The sequence below is a fragment of the Rhinatrema bivittatum genome, chromosome 4 (genome assembly GCF_901001135.1).
Source record: "Rhinatrema bivittatum chromosome 4, aRhiBiv1.1, whole genome shotgun sequence".
NCBI classification, from domain to species: domain Eukaryota; kingdom Metazoa; phylum Chordata; class Amphibia; order Gymnophiona; family Rhinatrematidae; genus Rhinatrema; species Rhinatrema bivittatum.
The window spans coordinates 249,283,152-249,306,747 of NC_042618.1; the positions used below are offsets into that span (position 1 = coordinate 249,283,152).

Consider the following 23,596-nt stretch of genomic DNA (forward strand, 5'->3'; position numbering starts at 1 on the left):
TGCTTGACAAAAATCACATCCCACACTGGGATTACTTCTCTGGAGGAAAAAAAAAAAAAAATCAGACAGAAAAACTAAAAAGTCACCCAGAAACTTCAGTCAGTAGTTTCCTATGCTGTTTAACTACTTACCCCACCTTCACAACATCATTTGCTTTAGCAGTTTGCCAGAAGCTATAGTTAGAGCTTATACTGTTTAATTACTGAGAAAATAATGTACGATATGTAATTAGGCTTGCATTTGCCAGCTGCATGCTCCTTTTGCTTCCTACCTTTTCCAGTATGTGAGATCCAAGAAGGAGAAGACTGGGGTTCTGGTGGACCCAGGACTTAACTCCATGTCCGAGCCATCATCTGAATGATTACTATAACATGGGGACTGGGCCGGGGAGGCACTTGAGGTGGTGCTATGTGCATCTGAATCTGCAGGATAGAAGAAAATGCTATTAACCCATTGAAACGATTTTTTTTTTTTTTGTGAAAGCTTTTAACTTTCTTAAAATTTAACTTTCATCCTTTTTTACTTTTCTCCAAAATATTTAAAACCTTTAAAAACTAAGATTGAAAAGTTGTACTCCATAGAGTACATAAAATTTTCAAAAGATGTTATTTACACTGATCACTAAATTTCCAAAATGTGTTTGTTCATGTGCATATCCTTTCATAATAATGCAGGTAACTCTCAAAGACAGGAGCATACATTGAAAATTGGGCGCAAAATTTCCTGCAGGAGGACAATTTTCAAAAGTCATTTACCTGCATAAATAACGAGTGTGCTTATTTGTAAACAGCGTTCTCCATAGACAGCAGGATGAAACAGCCATTATGCATGGATGACCTCATCCAGCAGCACTAACACAGGCCCAGCTCAGTAAAGACTACGGAGCATGCGCAGAAGTGTCTTGCGAGCCCCTTAGTCTCTTCTAGAGCTTAAGCTTTTGCAAAGAGGCAGGTGGGTATCAAATATGGCTAATTCATCCTGCTGTCTGCACAGAACCCTTTATGCAGGTAAGACAACTTGCTTTCTCTGTCGATAAGCAGGCATGAATTAGCCATTACATGTGAGGAGTCCCAAGCTGAGGATTGTATAGTGGAAGCACTTAGACAACTCAGTCCCTCCAGGCAGAGAGTGAACAGGCTGTGCAAAAATGCTTGTCCAAAGTTGTCTTCTCCTTGGAACATGCTATCCAGACAATAGTGAGGCATGAAGGTGTGAAACGACGAAGCAGCAGCTTTGCAAAACATCTTCAATGGAAGTGCCTCAGAGGAACCACTGAAATCGCCATGGTACTCACCTGATAAGCCAGCCAGTGTATAACAGTGCACTATAAAGTCTGCTAGCCAACTGCCCGTCCTACTCTATTGGGATCAAAGGACAAACAGTTAAGCTTGACAATGATATTGAGTCCTCTTTAGGTAATATGCCAAGGCCCTCTTGCAGTCCAAGGAGTGAAAAGCCCATTCTCCTTTCTGCCCATGAGATCTTGGGAAGAATGTGGGTGGCACAATAGCTTGATTAACATGGAATGCAGATACCACTTTAAGAAGGAACTTGGGATGAGTTCATAGAAGCATCCTATTATGAACAGACTGGAGGTATGGCGAATATGAAACCAGAGCCTGACGTTCACTTAACTCTTCATGACAAAACAATGGCCATGAGAAATAATACTTTCCAGGACAGAAATTAAAAGTTCATTGACTTAAATGATTCTAAAAGAGGTTTCACATGTTGAGATCCCAAAACACTGGAGATTCACTCTCCAGAGGTTTGGAATGCCACAATCCTTTCATGTATTTTGATTCCAACGGATAGAGATCAGACCCCTTGCCACAATAGCATCAAGGAACTTAGACTGAAGAGGGACTAAAGGTCTGAGAATGAGAGGCAAAATATATACTGAAGCAAGTCTCTTGGGCCATAATTTTTATTTTTCTTAGGAATTTCAATGTTATAACAAAAAAAAAAAAAAAAATCTGTGAAAAGCTATTATATATAGGTTAAAAAAAAAAGGTAGTGGATAAATGTTTCCAATGATTTTTTTTTTTTTTTTTGCTATAGCATTGAAATTTCTAGGAAAAATAAAAAATGAAAATGAAGGTTCCTACTGGTCTTACACCAAGCCAAGACTCTGTTCTATTGGAAATTGAATCTTCTCACTTCTGTAAGAAAACCTTCAACCATAATATCCTTTGAGGAGGACTAAGTAAGATTACTGCATGCTCAACGTTCATGCCATGAGTGCCAGTGATGGCAGGTTTGGATAGCAAGCCTTCTTTCCTTTTTCCTGTGAGATGAGAGTTAGAGACATTCCCATTGGAACTGGAGACAGAACTGCAGATGGACTAATTAAGGATACCAGACTTGCTGTGGACATGCTGGAGCTATGAGTATTATCTTTGTCGTCCTGAAGGACCTTCTAGACTGTTCTGGCAAATAGAGGAATTGGCAGGTATGCAGAGAGTAGACTGATGCATCAGTCTAGCATTAAAAGACTCAGGAATTGATCTGTAACTGCTTGGATGCATGGAGTAGAACTTCTCAACTTTTCTGTTTTCTGCAACAAACAGATCGATAACTGGCTTTCCTTAATGACTGAAAAAGTCCACAATCCCTTAATTCAGGAACTATGCATGCAGATGTAGCACTCTGCTGAAGTGGTCCACCAATGTGTTCTGTTATTCCTGGAAGGTAGATTGCTTGGAGATGGACTTTGATATCCATCCACAACCAGGTTCTGAGAAACTCTCTCTCTCCTTGTTTACAAAGAGCATGGCCATCTGGATCAAGCTTCTCTTTCCCAAAAGCAGGTGAGAAAAAGCACCGACAGCATAGTGAATGATCTTCAGTTCCAGGCAGATGATCTTCTGCCAGGGATCACAAATCCCTGGGTCCACACTATACCAGGTGTGGCCCCCATCTTTGGTAAAGGTGTTGGCAGAAGATTCACTTGATGCAGTGGAATGTGCAACAAGAGGCCTACCTTTAGAACTTCATCCACCTCTGTTCTCATCCCAGAGGTCACAGATTTGGTGAGATAAAAGCTGAGAGTTAATCCTATTGTTTATGAAGGCTCTATGGAAGGCCCCACATATGCAGAAGAGTCAGAGGAACCATATGCCATATGACCAAGGAGACCCAGGACAGACTTTGCTGACACTTAGTCCTGTTGAAGGAGAGACCTTACCAGCCCATCAGCAATGTGGCTTTTTTGACAGGTAGAAAGGCTTTGTCCTGAAGGGAATATCCAAACACCGATGAACTGAATTCTTTGAATGGGAACCAGGTTTGACTTGGCAAAGTTGATCAAGAACCCCAGAAACTAGAGAAGCCTTATGGTCTTCTCAACGGATTCCAGAACTCCCGATGGGTATGGCCCCATCACCAGCTAATCATTCAAGTATGGGAACAGATAGACTCCCTGCTGTCAAAGCTGTGCTGCTGCCACCACCGCAAGACATTATGTAAACTCCCTTGGGGCTGCAGAGAGGCTAAAGGGGAGCACCTAGTACTGATAATGTGTATCCTTCACTGTGAACCTCTGATGAGCAGAAGGAATGGGGATGTGTGCATAAATGTTCTTCAGACTCAGAACACACACATTCAAATCCCTTGTTTGAATGAAAGGGAGAATTGTCTGGAGTGAGTTCATATTGAACCTCTCTCAAACCAACAACTTGTTCAGCCTCCCCATTTGCACGCAGATGCATACATCAATAAAAAATCATGAGCACATGTACATGCATATAGCTGATTTTATAACGTGAGCGTCTGTTATAAAATCCTCGTGTCCATGTGTGCGCACCAGCAAACCTGCGCACATGTGCACCCAAGTGCGGGTCTTAAAATTTACCTCATAAGAACTGCCAAACTGGGTCAGACCAAGGTCCATTGAGCCCCGCATCCTGTCTCTGATAGTGGGAAATCCATGTCACAAGTACCTGGTAGATCCCATAAAGTAGATCCAATTGCTGTTACTCACTCCCACAGATAGCAACAGCTTTCTTTAATCTACCTGGCTAATATGTTATGGAGTTTTCCTCAAGGTGCCTGTCCAAACCTCTTAACCTTCATCTTACCAATATATTTTACATCACAATCTTAACAACTGGGGTTCCAAATGGACCCCATGCAGTTTTGTTGATTGACCTTGAAAATCAGTGTCATTGAACATGCCTTATTATTTATTTCAATATGGAAAACCGGATTTGGTTTCACTATGTTCTGATTGCTCTGATATGTGATCAACTTCAGAGTTGTCTGTATCTTCAAAATCAGAGTCATCATTATCCTTGAAAATTGCTTTCAGAACATCTGCAGTAGAATACCAGGCATATTTCTGCTTAGAAGACCCTCCTCTTGTAGACATTTTTTACTGACTGAAAATGCAAAGAATCAGTAGTTATACATTTTTTAACTTGCTTATTCTGGGGTCTTTTTAGACCCCCAAATGATAAATAGCTGCTATAGGAAGAATAAAGTAGAATAGTTTAGAACAACATTTGAATCATACTCACCGTGGGCTAAGTGACAAATTCCTAAAATGGCAGCTGAAAATAATTTCTGGTGTTTATATAGCAGAAGCACATTAGGGTGTGGGGTCCTGGTTGGATCCTAGTTGGTAGGATGAAGGTTAAACCCTAAGCTAATCGCCTTGATCACATCCTTTGACAACAGATTCCACAGCTTGAGGGTGCCGCGTGAAAAAACAAAACAAAAAACCACTTTCTACTATTAGTTTTGAATCTGCTGGTTGTTTATTTATTTAATGAGTTTTATATACCGTCATTCGGTAAAGCCATCACAACGGTTTACAAAAGCTCAAAATGCAGGATTTTTAACAATTGAGCAAAAAGGGATAACAGGAAGTATATTAAATAAAGGAGAGATATTCAATTGCAAAGATATTAACTGGCATTTGCACTACAGGTTGCACTAAGGGGTGCACAAAGGGGAGGGCCCCTTTGGCGCGCCCCTTTGGTGCACGGCGCGCGGCGCCTTTCAACGGTCGGAGCTGCCCCTGGAGACATTGGGGAGGGGGGGGGAGGAGCTTCCGATCAGGTCTCTCCCTCACATTGCAGTTCTGTTTTTTTTCCTTTTTCAGTTTCAGGTGATACTCTTCTCTTCTGTTCCCATGGCGATGGAGAAGTGCCGCAGGGCGCCTAAAGGTGGTGGGTGGGCTGCCAGTTCGAGGGCGCTGGTGGCAGGGCGCCTTTCAATGGTTGGAGCTGCCCCTGGTGATTTTCATGGATTCCTAGTTTTAGCATTTTTTAAAAGGGTAAATAACCATCCTTTATTTACCTGTTCCACTCCACTCATGATTTTATAAACTTCTATCCATTCTCTCAGCCATCTGTTTTCCAAGCTGAAGAGTCCTAGCCTTTGTAGCCTCCTCTCATCATAGGAGAGATGTTCTATCCCCTTTATCATTTGTTACTCTCTGCACCTTTTCTAGACCAGAAATGCACACAATATGTAGGGTGTAGTTGGACCATGGCTTGATACAAAGGTGATGATATTTTCTCTTATTCTCCATTCCTTTTGAGATCATTCCTAACATTCTATTTGCTTTATTGACCACCACTCCAAACTGAGCTGAGGATTTCAGTGTATCATCCACAAATATTACAAGGTCCTTTTTCCTAGGTGGTTACTCCCAATCTAGAATCCAGCATTGTGTACCTCGTTTAGATTGATTTTCCTATGTGCATCACTTTGCACTTTTCTACACTAAATTTCATCTGACATTCAACTGCCCAGACTCCTAGTTTCACAATGTCCTTCTGCAGTTTTAACAAATTTGAATAATTTTGTGTCATCTGCAAATCTGATGACCTCACTTGTTCCCTTTTCCAGATCATTTATGAATATATGTTAAACAGGCACAGGTCCCAGTACCAATCCCTGTGATATTCCATTAATGACCTTTCTCCATTTGGAAAACTGACCATTTAGTCCTACCCTTTTAACCAGTTACCAATCTACAACAGAATATTGCCTATCACCTCAATCCAATACACCATATCAACCGGCTCACCTTTATCTACATCTTCATAAACTTCTGAAAGATTGGCAACAGAAGACTTCCCCTTACTAAAAGCATATTGATTCTTCCCAAGAATATCTATATAGCTTCTACCATTTTGCCCAACACCAACATCAAGCTCACCAATCTATAGTTTCCTAGATTCCCCCGAAGCCCTTTTTAAAAATCGATGTCACACTGGCAGTCTTCTAATTTTCAGAAATCATGGTTGATTTAAATGATAGGTTACAAATTACTAGTAATAAGTTAGGGATTTTATGATTCAGTTCTTTTAGAGCTCTGGGGTGGATGCCAACTGATCCCCATGGTTTGCTACTTTTTAGTTTTTCATTCTGATCTATTGTCATTGTCAGATTTCTCAGAATCTTCACCATTTGAAAAATATGTTTCAGATATGGGTTCGCTCCCGACATCCTCCTCCATAGTGGCAGAGGCTTTCAAAATGGTATTTTTTAAACAATGGCCACAACTCATGCTAACAATCCTTGTAACCACTCCTTTTAGTTTTTCTCTAATTAATTTCCTCATTCTATCATAGTTTCCCTTTTTAAAGTTATACGCTACTTTAATAGTTTTGCTTAACGTCCTCCCTCTATTACTTAGCAGCCCCACCACAGTAACCCCTCATAATCGATCATGCATTCCACAGAGGACTAGATCTAAAATAGCTGCCCCTCTTGTCAGTTCTAGGACCAGCTGTTCCATAAAGCAGTCATTTATGACATCTAGAAACTTATCTTTTTTAGTATATCCCGATGAGACAGAGCCAATCAATACTGGGATAACTGAAATCTCCCAATATTATTGTGCTGCCAAATGTATTTGCTTTTTTAATTTCATCTCACATTTCGGTCTGTTTCTTCATTTTAGCCAAGTGGTTGGTAGTATACACCCACTGCTATAATTTTACCTTTCACACATGGAATTTCTATCCATAAGGATTCCACACTGCATTTTGTTTCCTGCAACTATTTTATCGTGTTTGACTATGCCATCTTTTACATATAGGGCCACATCTCAACCAATTTGATCTGCCCTATCATAATATAATTTATATCCTGGTATCATTGTGCCATTGGTTATCCTCCTTCAGACTTCTGACATTTGCACAGATATATTTTAAAGTATGTTTTTATTTGTATTTGCATCTCTCTTTGCATTCACAACCTGCTTGTTAGCAAATGATACAGGCAGTTTAGAGTCATTCACATCTGGGTGCTCTTTATCAAAGTCTATCTGGGCTACTTCAGCCTTCAACACAAGCTCTGTTAGGATATGCTAATTTCCAAAGACACTTGCAAAACAGGGAAGACGCATATGCCTGAGGGATTTTTGAGTGTCAGCTTTCCCCCAGCTCTAATTTAAAAGCTGCTCTATCTCCTCTTTAAAGATTAGTACCAGCAACCTGGTTAAGGTTAAGGTGCAGCCCATCCCATCAGAATAGGCTCTCACTTCCCAGAATGTTCCCCAGTTCCTAACACATTTAAAACCTTTCTTCCATGCACCATTGTCTCACCTACACACAAACTCTGGTGCTCAGCCTTCCTTTGGGGTCCTGTGTATGGAATGGATAGCATTTTTGAGAACAGAACCCTGGAGATTCTGGATTTCAGTTTCCTACCTAAGTACTTAAATTTAGCCTCCAGAACCTCCCTCCTGTACCCTCTTATGTCACTACCTACATGTACTAAGACAGTTAGCTTCTCCACTACATTCTCTAAAATATTTTTTAGGTGGTACATGAGGCCTGCTGTCTTTGTATGAGGCAGGAAAGTTACCAAGAGATCCTCATGTCCACCAGCCTCCCAGCTATTTACATTCTTAATGATTGAATTACCCACCCTAATCCTTCCCTACTGGACACAGCCCTGGAGACATTCTTGGTGTGAGAAGATAAAGCATCACTTGGAGGGCAGGACCTAGCTACATAATCACCTCCTGCCACAACAAGGTGATGCCTCCTAGGTGACGCAGCTCCTCTAAAGCAGCATAAGAGCTGCTTGACTAGAATTGAGACCACTATCATTTCCCTGAAGGTCCCCTCTACATACCTCTGTCTGCTTCAAATCCTCCATGTTTGCCATTCTGGCCTCCAGAGATCAGACTTGTTCTCTGAGAGCCAGAAATTCTTTGTATAGAGTGAACACATACAACCTTTCGCCCTCAGACTGGATAGCCTTCAACTTGCTGCTGGACTTGTGTCTTCAACTTAATTTTATGTTGCTATATTTTTAAAAGCTGATTAAGGGGTAGGTATGCATCTCAATTTAAGGGATTTTAAATGTAACTATTTATTCAGTGTCTTTTTAATCTAGGATTTTTAAATGGATAACTAGGTGGCTTATAGTATTTTGTGAATGACCAGTAACAAGATGAAAAATTAGTCAATCACTAAAATCAGGGTTAACAATATTATTCCAAATCACTGATTTATTTTGAAGAATTTCTTCCTAACTGGGGGTGAGGGGAATCTACAGTATATAACAAATAAAGTGACTGGAGTGGGAATCAAACTAGTGACTAGTTGCCCAGGAACCATTACTCTCACCTTTTCAAATCAAACAAGTGACCTTTGCAAATGCACAATACTAATACTAAAAAACAAATACTAATCTTTACTAGCTCACAAAATTAATCCAAAGTCTGCTATCCCTAAACACATCCAATTGTTTATACTTGCAAACAAAAATACTAGCCTATACTAGCACACAAAATTAATCCTCAGCAGAAATCTGCCGGCTCTGGGTCTGTCAAATCCAGAGGCTTTAGCTTTTGCTGCATTTGTACAGATACTGCACCATGACGACTGCTGAGAAACAAAAATAAATTTGAAAGGATCACATCTACCCTAAAGGCCCTCCACTGGCTTCTGACTCTCTCCTGTTCAAAACAGTGGCATAGCCAGAACTGATTTTTTGGGAGGGCACAAGGTTAACATGGGTGGGCAGTAGGCATGCAGGTCTGAGACCTGCTAGTTGTATTCTTATTGATAAATAATGCCATATACTATACCCTACAATGGCTTTCTAAGTAATTTGCAACAGCCATTATGCATCATGCGTGAAACTTTAAAACATTTTACCTCAATTATTTCAAGCACTTACCAGCATTAAACATTCCTTATTAATCTGCATTTGTTTTATATTTATTACAGTTTATAAATGCACAAGTATATCATACAAAACGCAAAGAAAACCGATCCAACCAATCATGTAATAAAACAAAAATCAATGTATTCTTTCATGAATCCTCTCTGCAGAAAACCAGAAGTCATCATACAATAAAATAGCATTAATCATCAGAACTGGTACAGAGCAGAGCTAAGACATTACAACCAGCATGAATAAAAGACATTCAAATTCTGGTGTCACCTCAGTAAAAAAAAATCCCTCCATTGCTAAAGATTTTGTGAAGTAACACAAACTACTGGAAAAAAAAAAAGTGTCATCTAGAACCTTGCCATACCATACAGTCACAGAGCACTGACTCAGGATTCAAATAGCAACCTTATGAAAAAGTAGCAATGTAAACACACCAGGCCCTAGAATATTAAATCACCTACTGGAATAACAGAACAAGCTGGACTGCTACAGAGAAACTACACGCTAGCAGAAATACTGCACTTCAGTTACACAGGCAAAACAGAGCCCAACCCTTACCTAATATAGAAATAAGAGACTATAAATTAGAAACAGAAACATGCAGATAAAACCAAAGTAGAATGCCTGAGAAACTACATTCTGAACAGTGGAATACTGAAGAATGAGCAAAATACAAAAATATAAAAGGCACATTCCCAAAGATGGCATATTCCAATTGCTAAAATATCAAAACAATTTTTTTTTTACCTTTGTTGTCTGATCTTTGTATTTTTCTAATCAGTTGGTCCCAGTCTCCCCCCGCCCAACACGCTCATGCTTTCTTTCAGCCTTCCTCTCACACACAGGCTCTCTGTCATATGCTCTCCCCCCAAGCTCTCACTCTCACAAACTCTCCCATACACACACCCACATGCTCTCATCATTATGGTCTACCAGGCACCTCTCACTCTCTTTCTCCCCAGCTCCCATTCTCTCACACACAGATGCATACCCAGGTTCCCATTTTCACTCGCAGATGTACATTCAGGATTCCAGTCTCACTTACAAACACCCGACCCCCCCAGGCTCCCATTGTAATCCACACACCCTCCCAGGCTCCCATTCTCACCCCTCACACAGCAGGGGCCTTTTCATTAGGCACAGCCAAAATCCTATTTCCAGTGTCGTGGAGATGGGATCCCTCGATGGCCTTGCTGCTCCAGTGTCAGACAACCCTGGTTGGGGACTGAACCCAAAGTGAGTAGACCATGGTCCATCCAGGCCCACCCGTGGCTTTGCCACGGGTTCAAAATTCAAAATCCTAACCCTAGCCTATTAGATCCTCATAGATAACATACCTCTTTAATAACCATCTCACCCACCCTGCTCTGCTCCCTCCACTATCACAAATCTGGCTGGTGGTACCTATCCTCAAATACAACTTGTCAGCACCAGGAAGACTACTTTCCGAGGCGTGGCACCAACACTCGGGAACACTGTTACAGAATATCAGACAAGCCCCAGACCTTCTAGCCTTCAGAAAGCTAGTGAAAACTTGGCTTTTCCAATCTGCCTTTGGCCCACCATGAACTGACCACTACACATGAAGGCAACTCTCTTAGGTGTGCTACAACTGCACAATCACTTACCTTCATACTTACAGGTACCCCTCCTACATCCTGCATTGTAAATAGCAGCTACTTATTGTCTATGTGAATCAGATTCTCTCTATTTAAGCAACTACTCTCTCCAAAACTACTGTTTTCTCATAAACTGTACTGTAATGTTTGTACCTTGCTTTGAATTCTCATTTTGCTTTTGATGTAGAGCTGGTGAATCATAATCCAGATACTCAGCATGAACCCCTGAAAGACCTTTTTACAAACATATACAATTACTTTGATTCCTTCCCAGAAAGCAAGTTGAAGTGACAATGAGTGCACGTTGCACCTTTCAATGTTTACTCCACCACTATCAGGTGGTATGTTAAAATTAGACAACCCCAGAACTAGGGGAAGCTTGAATCCTGTTTTTTAGATCCAGGTTCCAGGCCACTAATTAGGCATATTAGTGGATGCCTCATCCTAATCTGGAGGACCTTAAGGAGCTTGTGAACTGGGATAGCCATAGAATCAGGGAACACTAAGCCACAACCCTTAAGAGGATGAGGGTGACTGATGAGAAAACTGTCACTGGTCTGATATGGAAATGTCTGGTAAGAAGTCAGAATTAACAGAGTTGAGGGGACTACCTTAGAGGAATAGAATTGACCACCTTATGGTGAAGGCTTATTTCCAAATTCCAGAAGCTTTTGAGGAGATGAACACACCACTATAGGCCTTTAAGCCACCCAATTATGTGGAAAAATCTCCATCTTGGACAGTAGAGAATCCAACTTCCCTTTGATATTGAGGCTCAAAATGGCAAATAAAGTTTTCACCATGTTGATAGCTGGGCCCCCACGGGTTGTGGACCCTCTGCACCGGAGGAGGAGAGGAGAGAGATCTTTTTCAAAAACGCAGGTCACAAAGCTATCTGCATGGCCATGGAAGACCTCTGCACTATGACTGCGGCAGCAGAGGCCAGCTCTACCCTTGGTGCCGTTTACATTGACACTTTCTGAACAGATCCCCGATCCTTGGACTGTGCTAGTTGCTTCTCCTGTTGCGCTCTAGACTCAGCGGCAGGATTCTTGGGCTTACATGATGAATTGCTCCACTCCAATATGATTGTCAGCTTCTTGGTATGCAGCACAGCATAAGTTAACTGTGCCTTTGAATGCAACCTCTGCGCCAAGACACCTGGATGGTGCAGGATCTGGAAAAAAAACAAAAAACAAAACAAAAAACAAACCAACCGATGACATTAAGGGAATCTTCTGCACCTTAAAGAAAGATGGGAACTGTGCCAATGAGGCCATCACCCACCGTGGTGTCAAGGAGGGGCCCAGTCTGGCAGAGCAACATGCTGCTGTTGTGCCAGTCTTCTTTTGGATGCTCTTCTTGAAGCTTGATCTGGCACCGCTGGCTTCTGCACCCAGCTCAAACTGAGGTAGATCTGGGAACCACTGCTACAGTGAGAAGCATTTTTTTCATGCTTATGGGATTGAGATGGGGGAATCCCATCTCAACTCCCTGCACTGGAAGTCCAAACCACCTTGCTCCTAGACTAGGCGTGGCTCCACTGCCAAGCCTTGCATTGAGGCTTAAGGTTCTTATCCTTCATTAGGGCCTTCACCTTCTAGCTACAAGGTTGCTACACCCTGGCGGTCATCAGACAACAGCTATAACAACTGGAATAGAGTTATGAGGTGGGCCAAGGTAGATGTAGCTAATTGTAGCACATCCACCTCTCACAGATACAGGCCTTGAAGTCACTGCCTGCCCACTTTTTAATATTTTTTTTAAACTTAAGTTTTCTGTTTGATGAGCTGCTGAGCAACAATTTTATAAGTAATGAAAAAGTGCAGAGGGCACAAGGCCCCAAAAAGTTGAAAAAAAAATGTTACTAAGACTGGGACACATGTGCAAGGTAGTTCAGACAAAGAAAGACTGAGGGGCTCACGAGGCAGCATACGCATGTGGGAACTCCGGCTCGTGTTCAGTAAAGCCTTTACTGGGATGTCGTCATCCACATGTAATAGCTACATTCATGCCTGCTTGTTGATGGAGAAGGCTATTTACCTGGGTAAAAGGGCTTTTTGAAAATTGTCCACCCTGTAGCTGTTGGGCCACAATGTGTATCCTTTGCCTTCAGCAGAGGCATTCCCGGAGATGGCAGATATGCAACATGACTACTTTGGCATTTTCAATATTGGGCACAATTTTTTTTTGAGAGGATACTCTTTCCTTGAAAAAGGAGGTGTGAATTTTTACAGGTACTTTTTTCTTGGACAGTTTTGAAGAGGATTGAAAACTGTTGCAGAATCCGCAGGAAAAAAAGCATCCCTGCAGTGTCTTGAAAACTGCCCCTCCCCCAGTCAGGCACATAAAATACTCCTACACCGCATTACTGTAAAGAACACATGACAAAGGGGGAAAAAAGGAGAAACCCAAGCAAATGGTTTTTGGATTTCTTGGTAAGAACAGATATGGCTTACTTAGCATTCAGACCTTAAGTCATGCCAGCACTGGCTTAAGTATGGGATGTGCTCATTTAGTATTATGCAAACTACAGGGCAGAAATGGCTGAAGACGAACAAGATTACTCAATGAGTATGCTTGTGTTTTATTATACAACTATGATCTTAACTCTGTGTGTTCTTGCTACTGTACAAATATCTTGTGTGAAATTTAATATCTTTTTTCCAGAAAAGTTTTCCCGTCATAAAAAAGTAATAAATTGAAAGCTTCATTTTAATAGAGCAGGTTTATGTATCAGAGAAGGCCAGATTAGACACTCAGCTGTTTCAGAGGGAAGACATGCATCTCATTTTACCTGTTTTACTCTACCTACCATTCACACAACAAAAGATCTACAAGAATAGTAAAACAAAAAAACCCAAACACACATATCACAAGCAAACTTAATTACATTTTCATATTTGGAGGTATTGCTAATTTCTAAAAGCCAAATTGTTTCTCTCCTTTTATCTATGATGTATCTTTAGCACACATTTGGAAATTTATGAAAAAAAAAAAAGTAATATGTAACTAGCTAATGTAACCTTGATTTGCCAATGCCAGCTTACTCTGTCGTTTCAGTTTTTTCTGCAACTTGCTGATCTGATCATTCTTCATTCTACTTCCAGAGAGGGATTTTATCTTCTTTGGCTTCATTGTAGTCTTTAAACTGGGGCCTGCCCGTGCATCCACCACCTGGAAAGAAAAAAAAAAAAAAAAAAGATCACAATCTAAAAATGGGATGTGAATAAGAACAAAAGCTATATATATATATATATATATAAGTATCTATATGTAAATGCAAGAAGTTTAAAAATAAGATCAGAGAGCTAGACTGTATGGGACTAAATGAAGATAGACATAAGACCTCTCAGAGAGTGGGTGGAAAGGATAACCAAGGGAACACTGATATTTGGATACAATACATTACAATGACAGAGCAGATCAAACTGGTGGTCATTATACGTCAAGGATTTGAAAGTCATGTAGGATAAAAGTTCTGCAGAAAACAAACTGCACGCTGGAATCTCTATGGATAGAAATTCCATGCAAGACAGGGAAGAGTATAGTAATAAGAACAGTCTGAGAACCAGGGAGCTAGGGTTCAATTCCCACTGACTCACCTTGTGATCTTGGGAAAGTCACTTCACCCTCCATTACCTCAGGTACAAAAGCAGGGGGTTATTTTTCAACTCGCGTTATGGCCTTAATGCATGCAAAAAGCACCATAACACATGGTGCGATGCTAATTTGGAAGAGGGGGAGGAGTTAGGGGCGGGATGTCTGTCAAAGTGGGCTGGCTTCGCAGTTTGCGAAGCCATAATCGCACAGTTTTAACACCAGAAATAACTACACCTTTTTCATTGGCGTTACCCAGGTTGAGAGTCCATCAAGTTAGGTTGAGAGAACATTGTACAAATCTCATCTTTGAGTGAGTTTTCTCACTCCGAAGGACATCAAATCTTCACAAGAGTATACTGTTCTGTTCGAACGTCTCACTCTGAATGGCAAAGTGGCTCCTAATCCCTACACTACTACCTAAACCTCACCTCGAGTTACTAGGTGGGCCTCCTATAGAGGTATAAATACCTAACTAGTGTGAGGGCATTATGGCTAGGTGCTCTCTCTCTCTCCCTCTCCCCCAGTGGTTGTAGGTAGGAATTACAACAATTGTGGTGTTACTGCAAATACCTATGCAAAGCACTAAGATAGCCTATTTATTGCAATGTGCGCTATTACCATAAAACACTCCCTGTGCCTGAATGTAACTTGCCTTGAGCTACCAGTGAAAAAAGTAGGATCTAAAAATAAATAAATCTCTCCCTAAATTTTTTTTTTTTTTTTTTACCTTTTGCTCAACTTACTTCAGCTTCCAAGAGGCCTGGCACTTGAGCGCATACCGGCCAGGCCTCTTGGAAGATTCACCCGGTGCGCATAAGGCCCGGCCACGCATGTAAAGGCCAGAATTTACGCGTGCCGGGCATTTAAAATCTGCCTGTTGGTGGAGTAACACAAACTGCTGCAAAAAAACAAAACAAAAAAAACAACCCATCACCCATCTAGAACCTTGCCATACCATACAATCCCAGCTCTGACTCTCAGGATGCAAACAGTAACCTTATGAAAAAGCCGCTATGCAAATACTACACCAGGCTCTAGAACATTAATACATCACCTACTGGAGTAACAGAACAAGCTGGACTACTGCACAGAAACTACACGCTGGCAGAAATACTGCACTTCAGTTACACAGGCTAAACAGAGACCGCCCCTTACTTAATATAGAAATAAGAGACTACAAATTAGAAACAAACATGCAGACAAAACCAAAATAGAAAGCCTTGAGAAACTAGACTCTGAACAGTGGAAACTGAAGATAGAGCAAAATACAAATATATAAAATGCACATTCCCAAAGATGACATACTCCAATTGCTAAAAATATCAATATATATATATTTTACCTTTGTTGTCCATATTTTTCTAAATCAGTTGGTCCCAGGCTTTTTTCCCACTTTTCCATCAGTCATTTCCTAATTCCTTTTTAGGGTCTCTTTTCTCGCACTATTTCTTCTCCTATGTCTTCTTCTCTTCCTCTCTCTCTCACACACACAGGCTCCCATCACACACACACACAGCGCCAGGCTCCCATTCTCCGCCCCCCCCCCCCCCCCCCCCACACACACACAGCCAGGCTCCCTTTCTCCCTCCTCCACACAAACACAGCCAGGCTCCCATTCCCACCCACACATGCATACAGGGCCTTTTCATTAGGTACAGCCAAACACCTACTTCTGCCATCACGGGGATGGGATCCCACAACGGCCTTACTACTCTAGCCCTCTTCTTCACCATCGCAACAATGGGATCCCGCGACAGCCTTGCAGCTCCGGCTCTCTTCCGGTGTCAGAGAGCCCTGGTTGTGTGGGCCTTGGCCCACCTGTGGCTATGCCACTGGTACATATTACTAAGCTGGTTGATTCCTTAAAGGCAGGATGCACGAGTTTTCCACATTTGGTGCCTTTTCAGGGTTGAAGCTCAACCTAGATAAGTGTGAGGCTATGGGTACTTTGGCAAGGGTTCGTTCCCCTTTGGGGCCAGAATTTTCCCTTGAGATGGACAGTAGACTCTTTTCAGTGCTTAGGGATTCATCTCCCTTCAGATGTTTCTAAACTTTATAAATTTAGTGTTCCACCTTTGATAGTGCAAATGAAGACTAAATGGATCAATGACAGAATCTTCCTCTTTCCTTAGTTGGTAGGGTGAATTTGTTTAAAATGTTTTCCCCAAAATGGCAATACATGTTGCAATTATTGCCCTTGAGTTTTCTCAAAAAAGATCTTCGGGCGATTTATTGGGTACTGTAAATTATGGCAAGGGCGGAAGCCAAGAATAAGTGCAACAGCTCATGGGAAGCTGGAAGAGTGGTGCTATTGGGCTTCTGGATTTAGAGGGATAATTGGGTGTGTCAATTGTGACATCTTAAAGACTGGCTTTGGGATATGGGATATTATACTCCTTTGGATGTGGAGAAACGTTTGGTATCTGATGCATCTCCACTTGATTTTACATGTGGAGTTCCAATCTTCTCTCAATGTTGGGGGGGTGGGGAGGTGTCTTATTTTTTTTTTTTTATAAACGATGAGGAAAGTTTGATAAGCTCTGTGTGCTCAATTAGGACATTCTTTGGTAATTTCCCCTTATCTGCCAATTGGTGCAAATCCATTTTTTTTTTGCCAAGAAGCCAACATGGGGTTTTCGCTTCCTGGACAGCCAAAACTAAACTTATTTATGACAAGTATTGGGTATGGATGAGCAAATACTCCCCCTTTCAAGAGTTACAACATACATTTAATCTGACAATAAGAAATAATGTTGAAGTTGAATATAATAAGCAAAGTTAGGTTTGCTGTTTGAAAAACTCCTCTAATTTATCACAAAAGACTTCTTAAAGATGTATATCTCCCAGATTGAAGATTACAGAAGGGTGAGATCTCTCAACTTTACAGGTCTTTACTAAAGATTTGCCCATGGGGTGTGGAGGGCGCAAGTCACTGTACGCTGCTTGCTATTTTTTTTTTTTTATAATGATGCCACCCTTTAAACTGTTTAAATATTTAAAAAAAACCAACCCACTACCATCCACCTATGCAGAATAGTACACCAGACTAAGACAACAGATTAGGCTCCTAAAAGCAGAAATACAATAATGGGTGATTTCAAATTATCCCAATGTTGATGGGGTGACTCATCAGAACATGCCGGGGCTGTAAAGCAGAATTCTAGCTGCCAGTGCTTATTCTTTTTCCTGCCATAAATGACTGCTTTGTGGAGCAGTTGGCCATGGATTTAAAATAGCTACTTTAGATCTAGTAATCAATGGAATGCAGGACCTGGCGCAAAGGGTAATGGTGGCATAGCTGCTTGGCAATGGACGTACCTGGAAATTTTTTTTTCTTCTAGTCACCCTGAGATTTTCCTCGACTGGTGGGAGGGGGCAGGCACACAAACTTTCTCCTCTTTCATACACAAAACATGTTCTCGCTCACACATACATGCTCATTTTCACACACATTCCTCTCATTCTCCCACACGCCCATGCCATCTCACAAACTCCCCTTCCCCACATACACAGAACCACTCATAAACACTCCCTCCCCTCATACGCACACTCCTTCCCTCTTCCCACTTGGAACCCACCAGCAGCAGCCATCACCTCTTTGGGGGTGCCCACTGATGGCCATCATCCCTTTCTCCAGCCATACGCCGCTGCTCCTGCTCTTCCTTCTACCACAGACCAATGGGACTCTCCCCATTGTTCATGCCCCATGGACAAATCAGAGGCCTACACCCTTCTTCCAGCCCACTGGGTCGTTTCATAGGATCAGAGCATCTGACCACATCAGAAGAGACTTTAAAATGGAAACTGGGAAGGACAAAACCAGGAAAGACATGTAAGACATGTTTCACTGCCCCAACAATTTCTCTTTTTGCACTTACATGATTCCAGTTCTTCTTGGACCCTGCTGGCAGTTTTTTCCATCTCTTCACAAGAAGTACACAAGCATTGCAGATGTCTCCTGAGCGGGTCTCATGTAACCTGATGAGAAAACAGGGTACTTTCTTCATTTAGTTCTGTCATAATACGGTCAGCATAGATACACAACGCCCAGCCAGTCACCAAAAAAGTGGAGTTAATAGTTTGGTCATGCACCACCTCCTCTCCAAGCAGCTTTGGACTTTCTGGCTATATAAGATAGCCAGATAAGTGTTAAAAAAAAAAATAGCACTACTTAGCCAGTTAAATTTGATAACCAGGGAAGTACAGCTTTAAGACTTAGCCAATAGCCAGCTATCTGACCTATCTGGATAAGTAGCGCTTTAAGACATGTCCAGCTAAATAGCGCTTGCTGCTACTTAGCCAGATAAATGTGAATATAGCTGGGTAAGTGCCACTACTTATCTGGATAAATTAAAATTAACTGTTTAAGTATCAGCAAAGGTGTTACTTAGCCAGATAAGTGAGTGCAAATGGTATACCAGCCTATTTGTATTGAAATTTTTAAAGGGATAAATGAGTAGATTTTACTTACATTATTTAGATGCATTTATGCCCCCCAGTCAGCTTTTACAGGCTTAAGTCATGGAATTTTCTAAAATGCATGTGGCAATAAAATAGCCAGATCAGAATTCATTAGGATGCAAGTTCAAAAAGGTCTAAGGTCGCCATACAGATGTTGACTCATTTGACAACTCTGCTCTTTGTTATGGCAAAGTTCAAAAGTAGGCAGACAACCATTGCTGCCCTCCACAATAATTACTCACAGAGTTCAGACATTACATATGCAAGCCAGAAATGCATCTTTGCATGGCTCAGGGACACAAATTAATTGCAATTCTTTTTAGCTTTGAATTGTCAGATTTAGTTAAGGTGGTTACTTGAAAGGATAATTTTAAAGGCATTTCTGCAGGGAAAACAGCACTTTTTCCCTTGAGAAATGACCTTTTACAAAAATTGCCCGCCCAATATGGAGGTAAACTTATGCAGGGTATGTGGCTAAGTTTTCCTGCAGTGAGCAGAAGCATTCCTGGAGGGGGTTTGCACTTAACATGCATGCTGCTGAATTTTCAGACGTTTACGTGTAAAACATTCCCCACAACTCTGTGCACAAGTTAGCAGGTGTAATTGTGTACAGATAGCTTGGGTGGGTATTTTCCCCTCTGTAAACTGGTGCAATTTATGCACCTAACTGGATTTGAAATTTACAGAAGTTCTTACAGAATTGCACCCCCCCAAAACTGATTTCTGCTTTCACATGGCTGGGCGATATTTGTGTTTGTAAATCTTCCACATGAGAACAGTACAACAGTAAGAGCCACTGGATACTGCTAAAATACTATATGGAAAGTTTGCTTTTTGTAACTGACATTTTATTACTGAACACCATGCACTTTAGGGAAACAAAAGTTAAAATCTGAGCTCCAAATAATCAAACAGGAAGAAGAAAAAAAAAAAGCACAAGATTTTAAAATAAGAGAAAGCACAGTTGCTTACATGCAACAGGTGTTTTCCTAGGATAGAAGGATATTAGTTCTCTCATGTGGGTGTCAAAGTTTCTACAAGCTTTGACCAGCACACTGAGCATGCCCAGCCTGCTGCTATCCACGCGTCCATGTGAGGTCCCCCTTCAGTCTCATAACATAGAAGGAAATTACAAGTGAAAAAAGCAACAAACCTGAAGGAGAACCCAACTCCGTGGGGAGGTGGGTGGGATTCCTGAGGACTAACAACCTGCTGTCCTAGGAGAACACTTGTTATAGGTAAGCAATTGCGCTTTCTCCTAGAACAAGCAGGATGGTAGTCCTCACATGTGAGTGAGAACCAAGCTCCAGTCTGTCCTTGCTAACAGAAGAGACCAACAGCAATCGAACAAAGTGCCAACGGGCACAACTGCGATGCTGTGGGTTGGCTGAGGACTGTCTGGTTCCCACAGAAGCACAGACAGGAGAGTTGTGTTCAGGCCTGGAACAGGTTGTGCAGGATGGATTGACCGAAGGCACAGTCCTGTGGCCCGTCCTTGTCCAAGCAGTAATGAGCCGTGAACGTGTGAAGGGAACTCCAGGATGTGGCTCGGCAAATTCTGACAAAGGGGACTTCACGCAAAGGAGCCACAGAATTCTCCATAGCCCGCACAGAGTGAGCCTTTACTCAGCTGGCTAGCAGGAGGCCTGCCTGCGCGTAGTAAGGCAATGCGATCCGCCAGCCAGTTCGACAAGGTCTGTTTACCCACTGCCCCAGGCGGTTGGAATCAAAGGACACGAAGAGCTGGGTGGAATACCTGTGGCTGGCTGTACGATCCAGGTAGAAAGCCAAGGCCCTTTTGCAATCCAAGGTATGAAGAGAGCCCGTTCCCTGAGTGGGAATGGGGCCTCGGGGAAAAAAGGTGGGTAAAATGGACTGATTGAGGCGGAAATCAGTCACTACCTTGGGCAGAAACGTAGGATGCGTATGCAAGACTACACAATCGTGGAAGAACCTAGTGTATGGCAGGTACGTAACCAGAGCCTGAAGTTCACTGACTCTGCAAGCCGAAGTAATTGCCACCAGAAAGATAACCTTCCAGGTGAGGAACTTCAGATCGCAGGACTGCAGTGGCTCAAAAGGAGAGTGCATGAGCCGTGCCAAGACAACACTGAGATCCCAGAATAAGACAGGAGGTCAAAGGGGGTGCTTCAGCTGGAGAAGACCCCACATAAAATTGCCTACTAAAGGTTGCACTGGGACGGGCGTGCCAGTGACACGTCGATGGTATGCGCGGACGTGGATCCTGACTCTGCTGGTTTGAAGCCCAGACTTGGAAAGGTGGCACAGGTAGTCCAACAGTCTAGGGAGGGGACATGAGAAAGGGTTCAAGTCATGCCCCTCACACCAGATGGAAAATGTTTTCCACTTCAAACTGTAGGAGTTCTTGGTGGAAGGCTTCCAAGACGCCACCAGTACCCAGGAGACAGAGTCTGAGCATGCCAGGTGCTGAAGGGCTATGCACTCAACAATCATGCCGTCAGTGCCAACACCCGGAGATCTGGATGGCGCAGGGTGCCCAGATTCTGAGAGATGAGGTCAGGCACTGTCCCCAGCCGGACAGGTGGCCACAACAGGTCCTGAAGAAGAGGAAACCAGACATGTCGGGGCCAAAATGGTGCCACAAGTATCATGGTCCCTCCATCCTGTTGAAGGTTCAGTAAAGTCTTCAAGACGAGTGGTAGAGGAGGGTAGGAATACAGCAGACCCTTCCCCCGGTGAAGGGAGAAGGCATCGCAGGCCGGAAGCCTGCCCCCCCCCCGACCACAGGGAGCAGAACTTCACTTTGCAGTTGAGGGGGCAAAGTGAACAGGTCGACATCCAGTATGCCCCACTGGTTGAACACTTTGGCCACTATCTTCGGGTAGAGGGACTACTCGAGAGGCTGGAAGGAGTGGCTTAGGCGGTCCGCAATCGCATTCAGGTGTCCCAGCAGGTACATGGCTCTCAGGGACATCCCTTGGCACAGGGCCCAGGTCCACACTTGAACTGCCTCCCGACAGACCAGGAATGAGCCCATGCCACCCTGCTTGACGACATACCACATGGCTACTTGGTTGTCTGTCCAAATCAGGACTTCCCTGCAGGACAAGTGGTTTCAACGCCCACAAGGCGTAACGGGTTGCCTGAAACTTCAGGAAGTTTGTCGGACATTGGGCTTTGGAGGCAGTCCAGAGACCCTGAGTGTGGATACCACTCACATGGGCCCCCCAGCCTTGAGGAGTGGGCATCAGTAGGGAGGACTAGCTGAGATGGAGCGGCTTGGAAGGGGAGTCCCCTTTCCAAATTGGAGAGATCTTCCAACCAAGAAAGACACTCACAGAGGGTCTGTGAGTCCAATGTGAGTCTCGAGGTCCTGGGAGACCTGTTGACATTGGGATTGTAGGGTCTATTGAGTCCTCCGCATGCACAAGCAGGCGAGAGGGGTCACAGACGGAAGCCGCCATGTGGCCTAGTAGGCGGATGCATATCTGCCGGCTGTTCCATACAAGGGCGGCCAGCGAGGAGAGGGCAAGAGCCTGATCCCTGGGCAGAAACGCTCTTGCTTATGCCGTATCTAATCTGGCCGCTATGAAGTCCAGCTGGGAAGATGGACAGAGATGAGACTTGGGGTAGTTGATAACAAATCCTAAAGTCTGTAGTGTCTGCACAGTCAGGGCCAGAGCACTTAAGACTCCTGCGTGGGAATTGATCTTGACCAACCAGTCATCTAGGTACGGGAAAACATGTACCGACAGACGCCCGAGATAGGTGGCCACCACTGCTAGGCATTTGGTGAATACGCGGGGGGGGGGGGGGGGGGCGGGGGCTGAGGCTAGAGCACTCTGTAGTGATAGTGGCCTTCCCCCACCACGAAGCGGAGGTACTTCTGGTGGCCAGGGAAGATGGCTATGTGAGCATAAGCCTCTGAGATTGAGGGAGCAAAGCCAGTCTCCTCTGAGGAGTGGAATTAGCATGCCCAGAGAGACCATCTTGAACTTTTCTCTTGTGAGAAGCTTGTTCAACACCCTGAGGTCGAGGATGAGGCGCAAGCCACCATTCCTCTACGGAATGAGGAAATACCTCGAATAGAGCCCTCGGCCTTGTTGATGGCCAGGGACAGGTTCTACTGCGCCCGCCACAAGGAGGGCAGAGAGTTCCATCTGAAGTATGACCAGTTGGGCAGATGAACCTCACGATGGACATGGGGGAGAGGCCTCTTGGAGCCGGCTGAAGTTTAGACAGTAGCCCTGATGAATGATAGAAAGGACCCAGCGGTCCGATGCCAAGCAATGGGCGAAACCCAGCAGCCTGCCTCTGACTGGAGGGATCTGATGTCAGGGGTATGGTCAACCGACTTCCACTTCCTCGCTGCCAATCAAAAGCCTGTTGCCGGGGCTTTCTGGGGCACCGGCTTGGGTCTAGGCACTCGCTATTGGCGAGGCTGGCCCCTGGAGCTGGTACAAGGTGTGCGAGCCCTGGAGGCTGGAGGATAGTATTTCCTCTGCCTGTAAAAGGGCTTCCGGGATCCCGGACTAGAGGACTTCCTGGCCGAGGACGGGAGGTCAGAAGTGCTAGCAGACAGCTGTTGAAGGGTGTCGTGATGGTCCTTCAATTGCGCTACTGCATCCTGGACTTTAATCGCCAAAGAGGTTTTCACCCGTGCAGGGGAGATTGGCTAACCTGTCTTGGACTTCCAGCTGGAGGTCAGAGGCTCTGAGCCATGCATTCTCCTGGCACCGATGGCCACCGCAGCTATGCGGGCTCTCTCGAAGATATCCCAGGTG

At 43.4% G+C, this 23,596-nt stretch overlaps 1 protein-coding gene across 3 annotated transcripts in view; it reads right to left on the reverse strand.

The window, feature by feature from the left end:
* The window catches only part of SINHCAF (SIN3-HDAC complex associated factor), a 91,234-nt gene that overhangs the window by 23,326 nt on the left and 44,312 nt on the right, over positions 1-23,596 (reverse strand). For 2 of the 3 annotated variants that reach the window (XM_029600007.1, XM_029600008.1), the window contains exons 3-5: positions 18,248-18,347; positions 13,793-13,943; positions 272-422 (exon numbers count right to left, since the gene is read on the reverse strand). In XM_029600007.1, coding sequence (XP_029455867.1) covers positions 272-422; positions 13,793-13,943; positions 18,248-18,347 — 402 coding nt within the window. The remainder of the gene's footprint in view (positions 1-271; positions 423-13,792; positions 13,944-18,247; positions 18,348-23,596) is intronic. The other variant, XM_029600009.1, reaches the window with a different exon arrangement.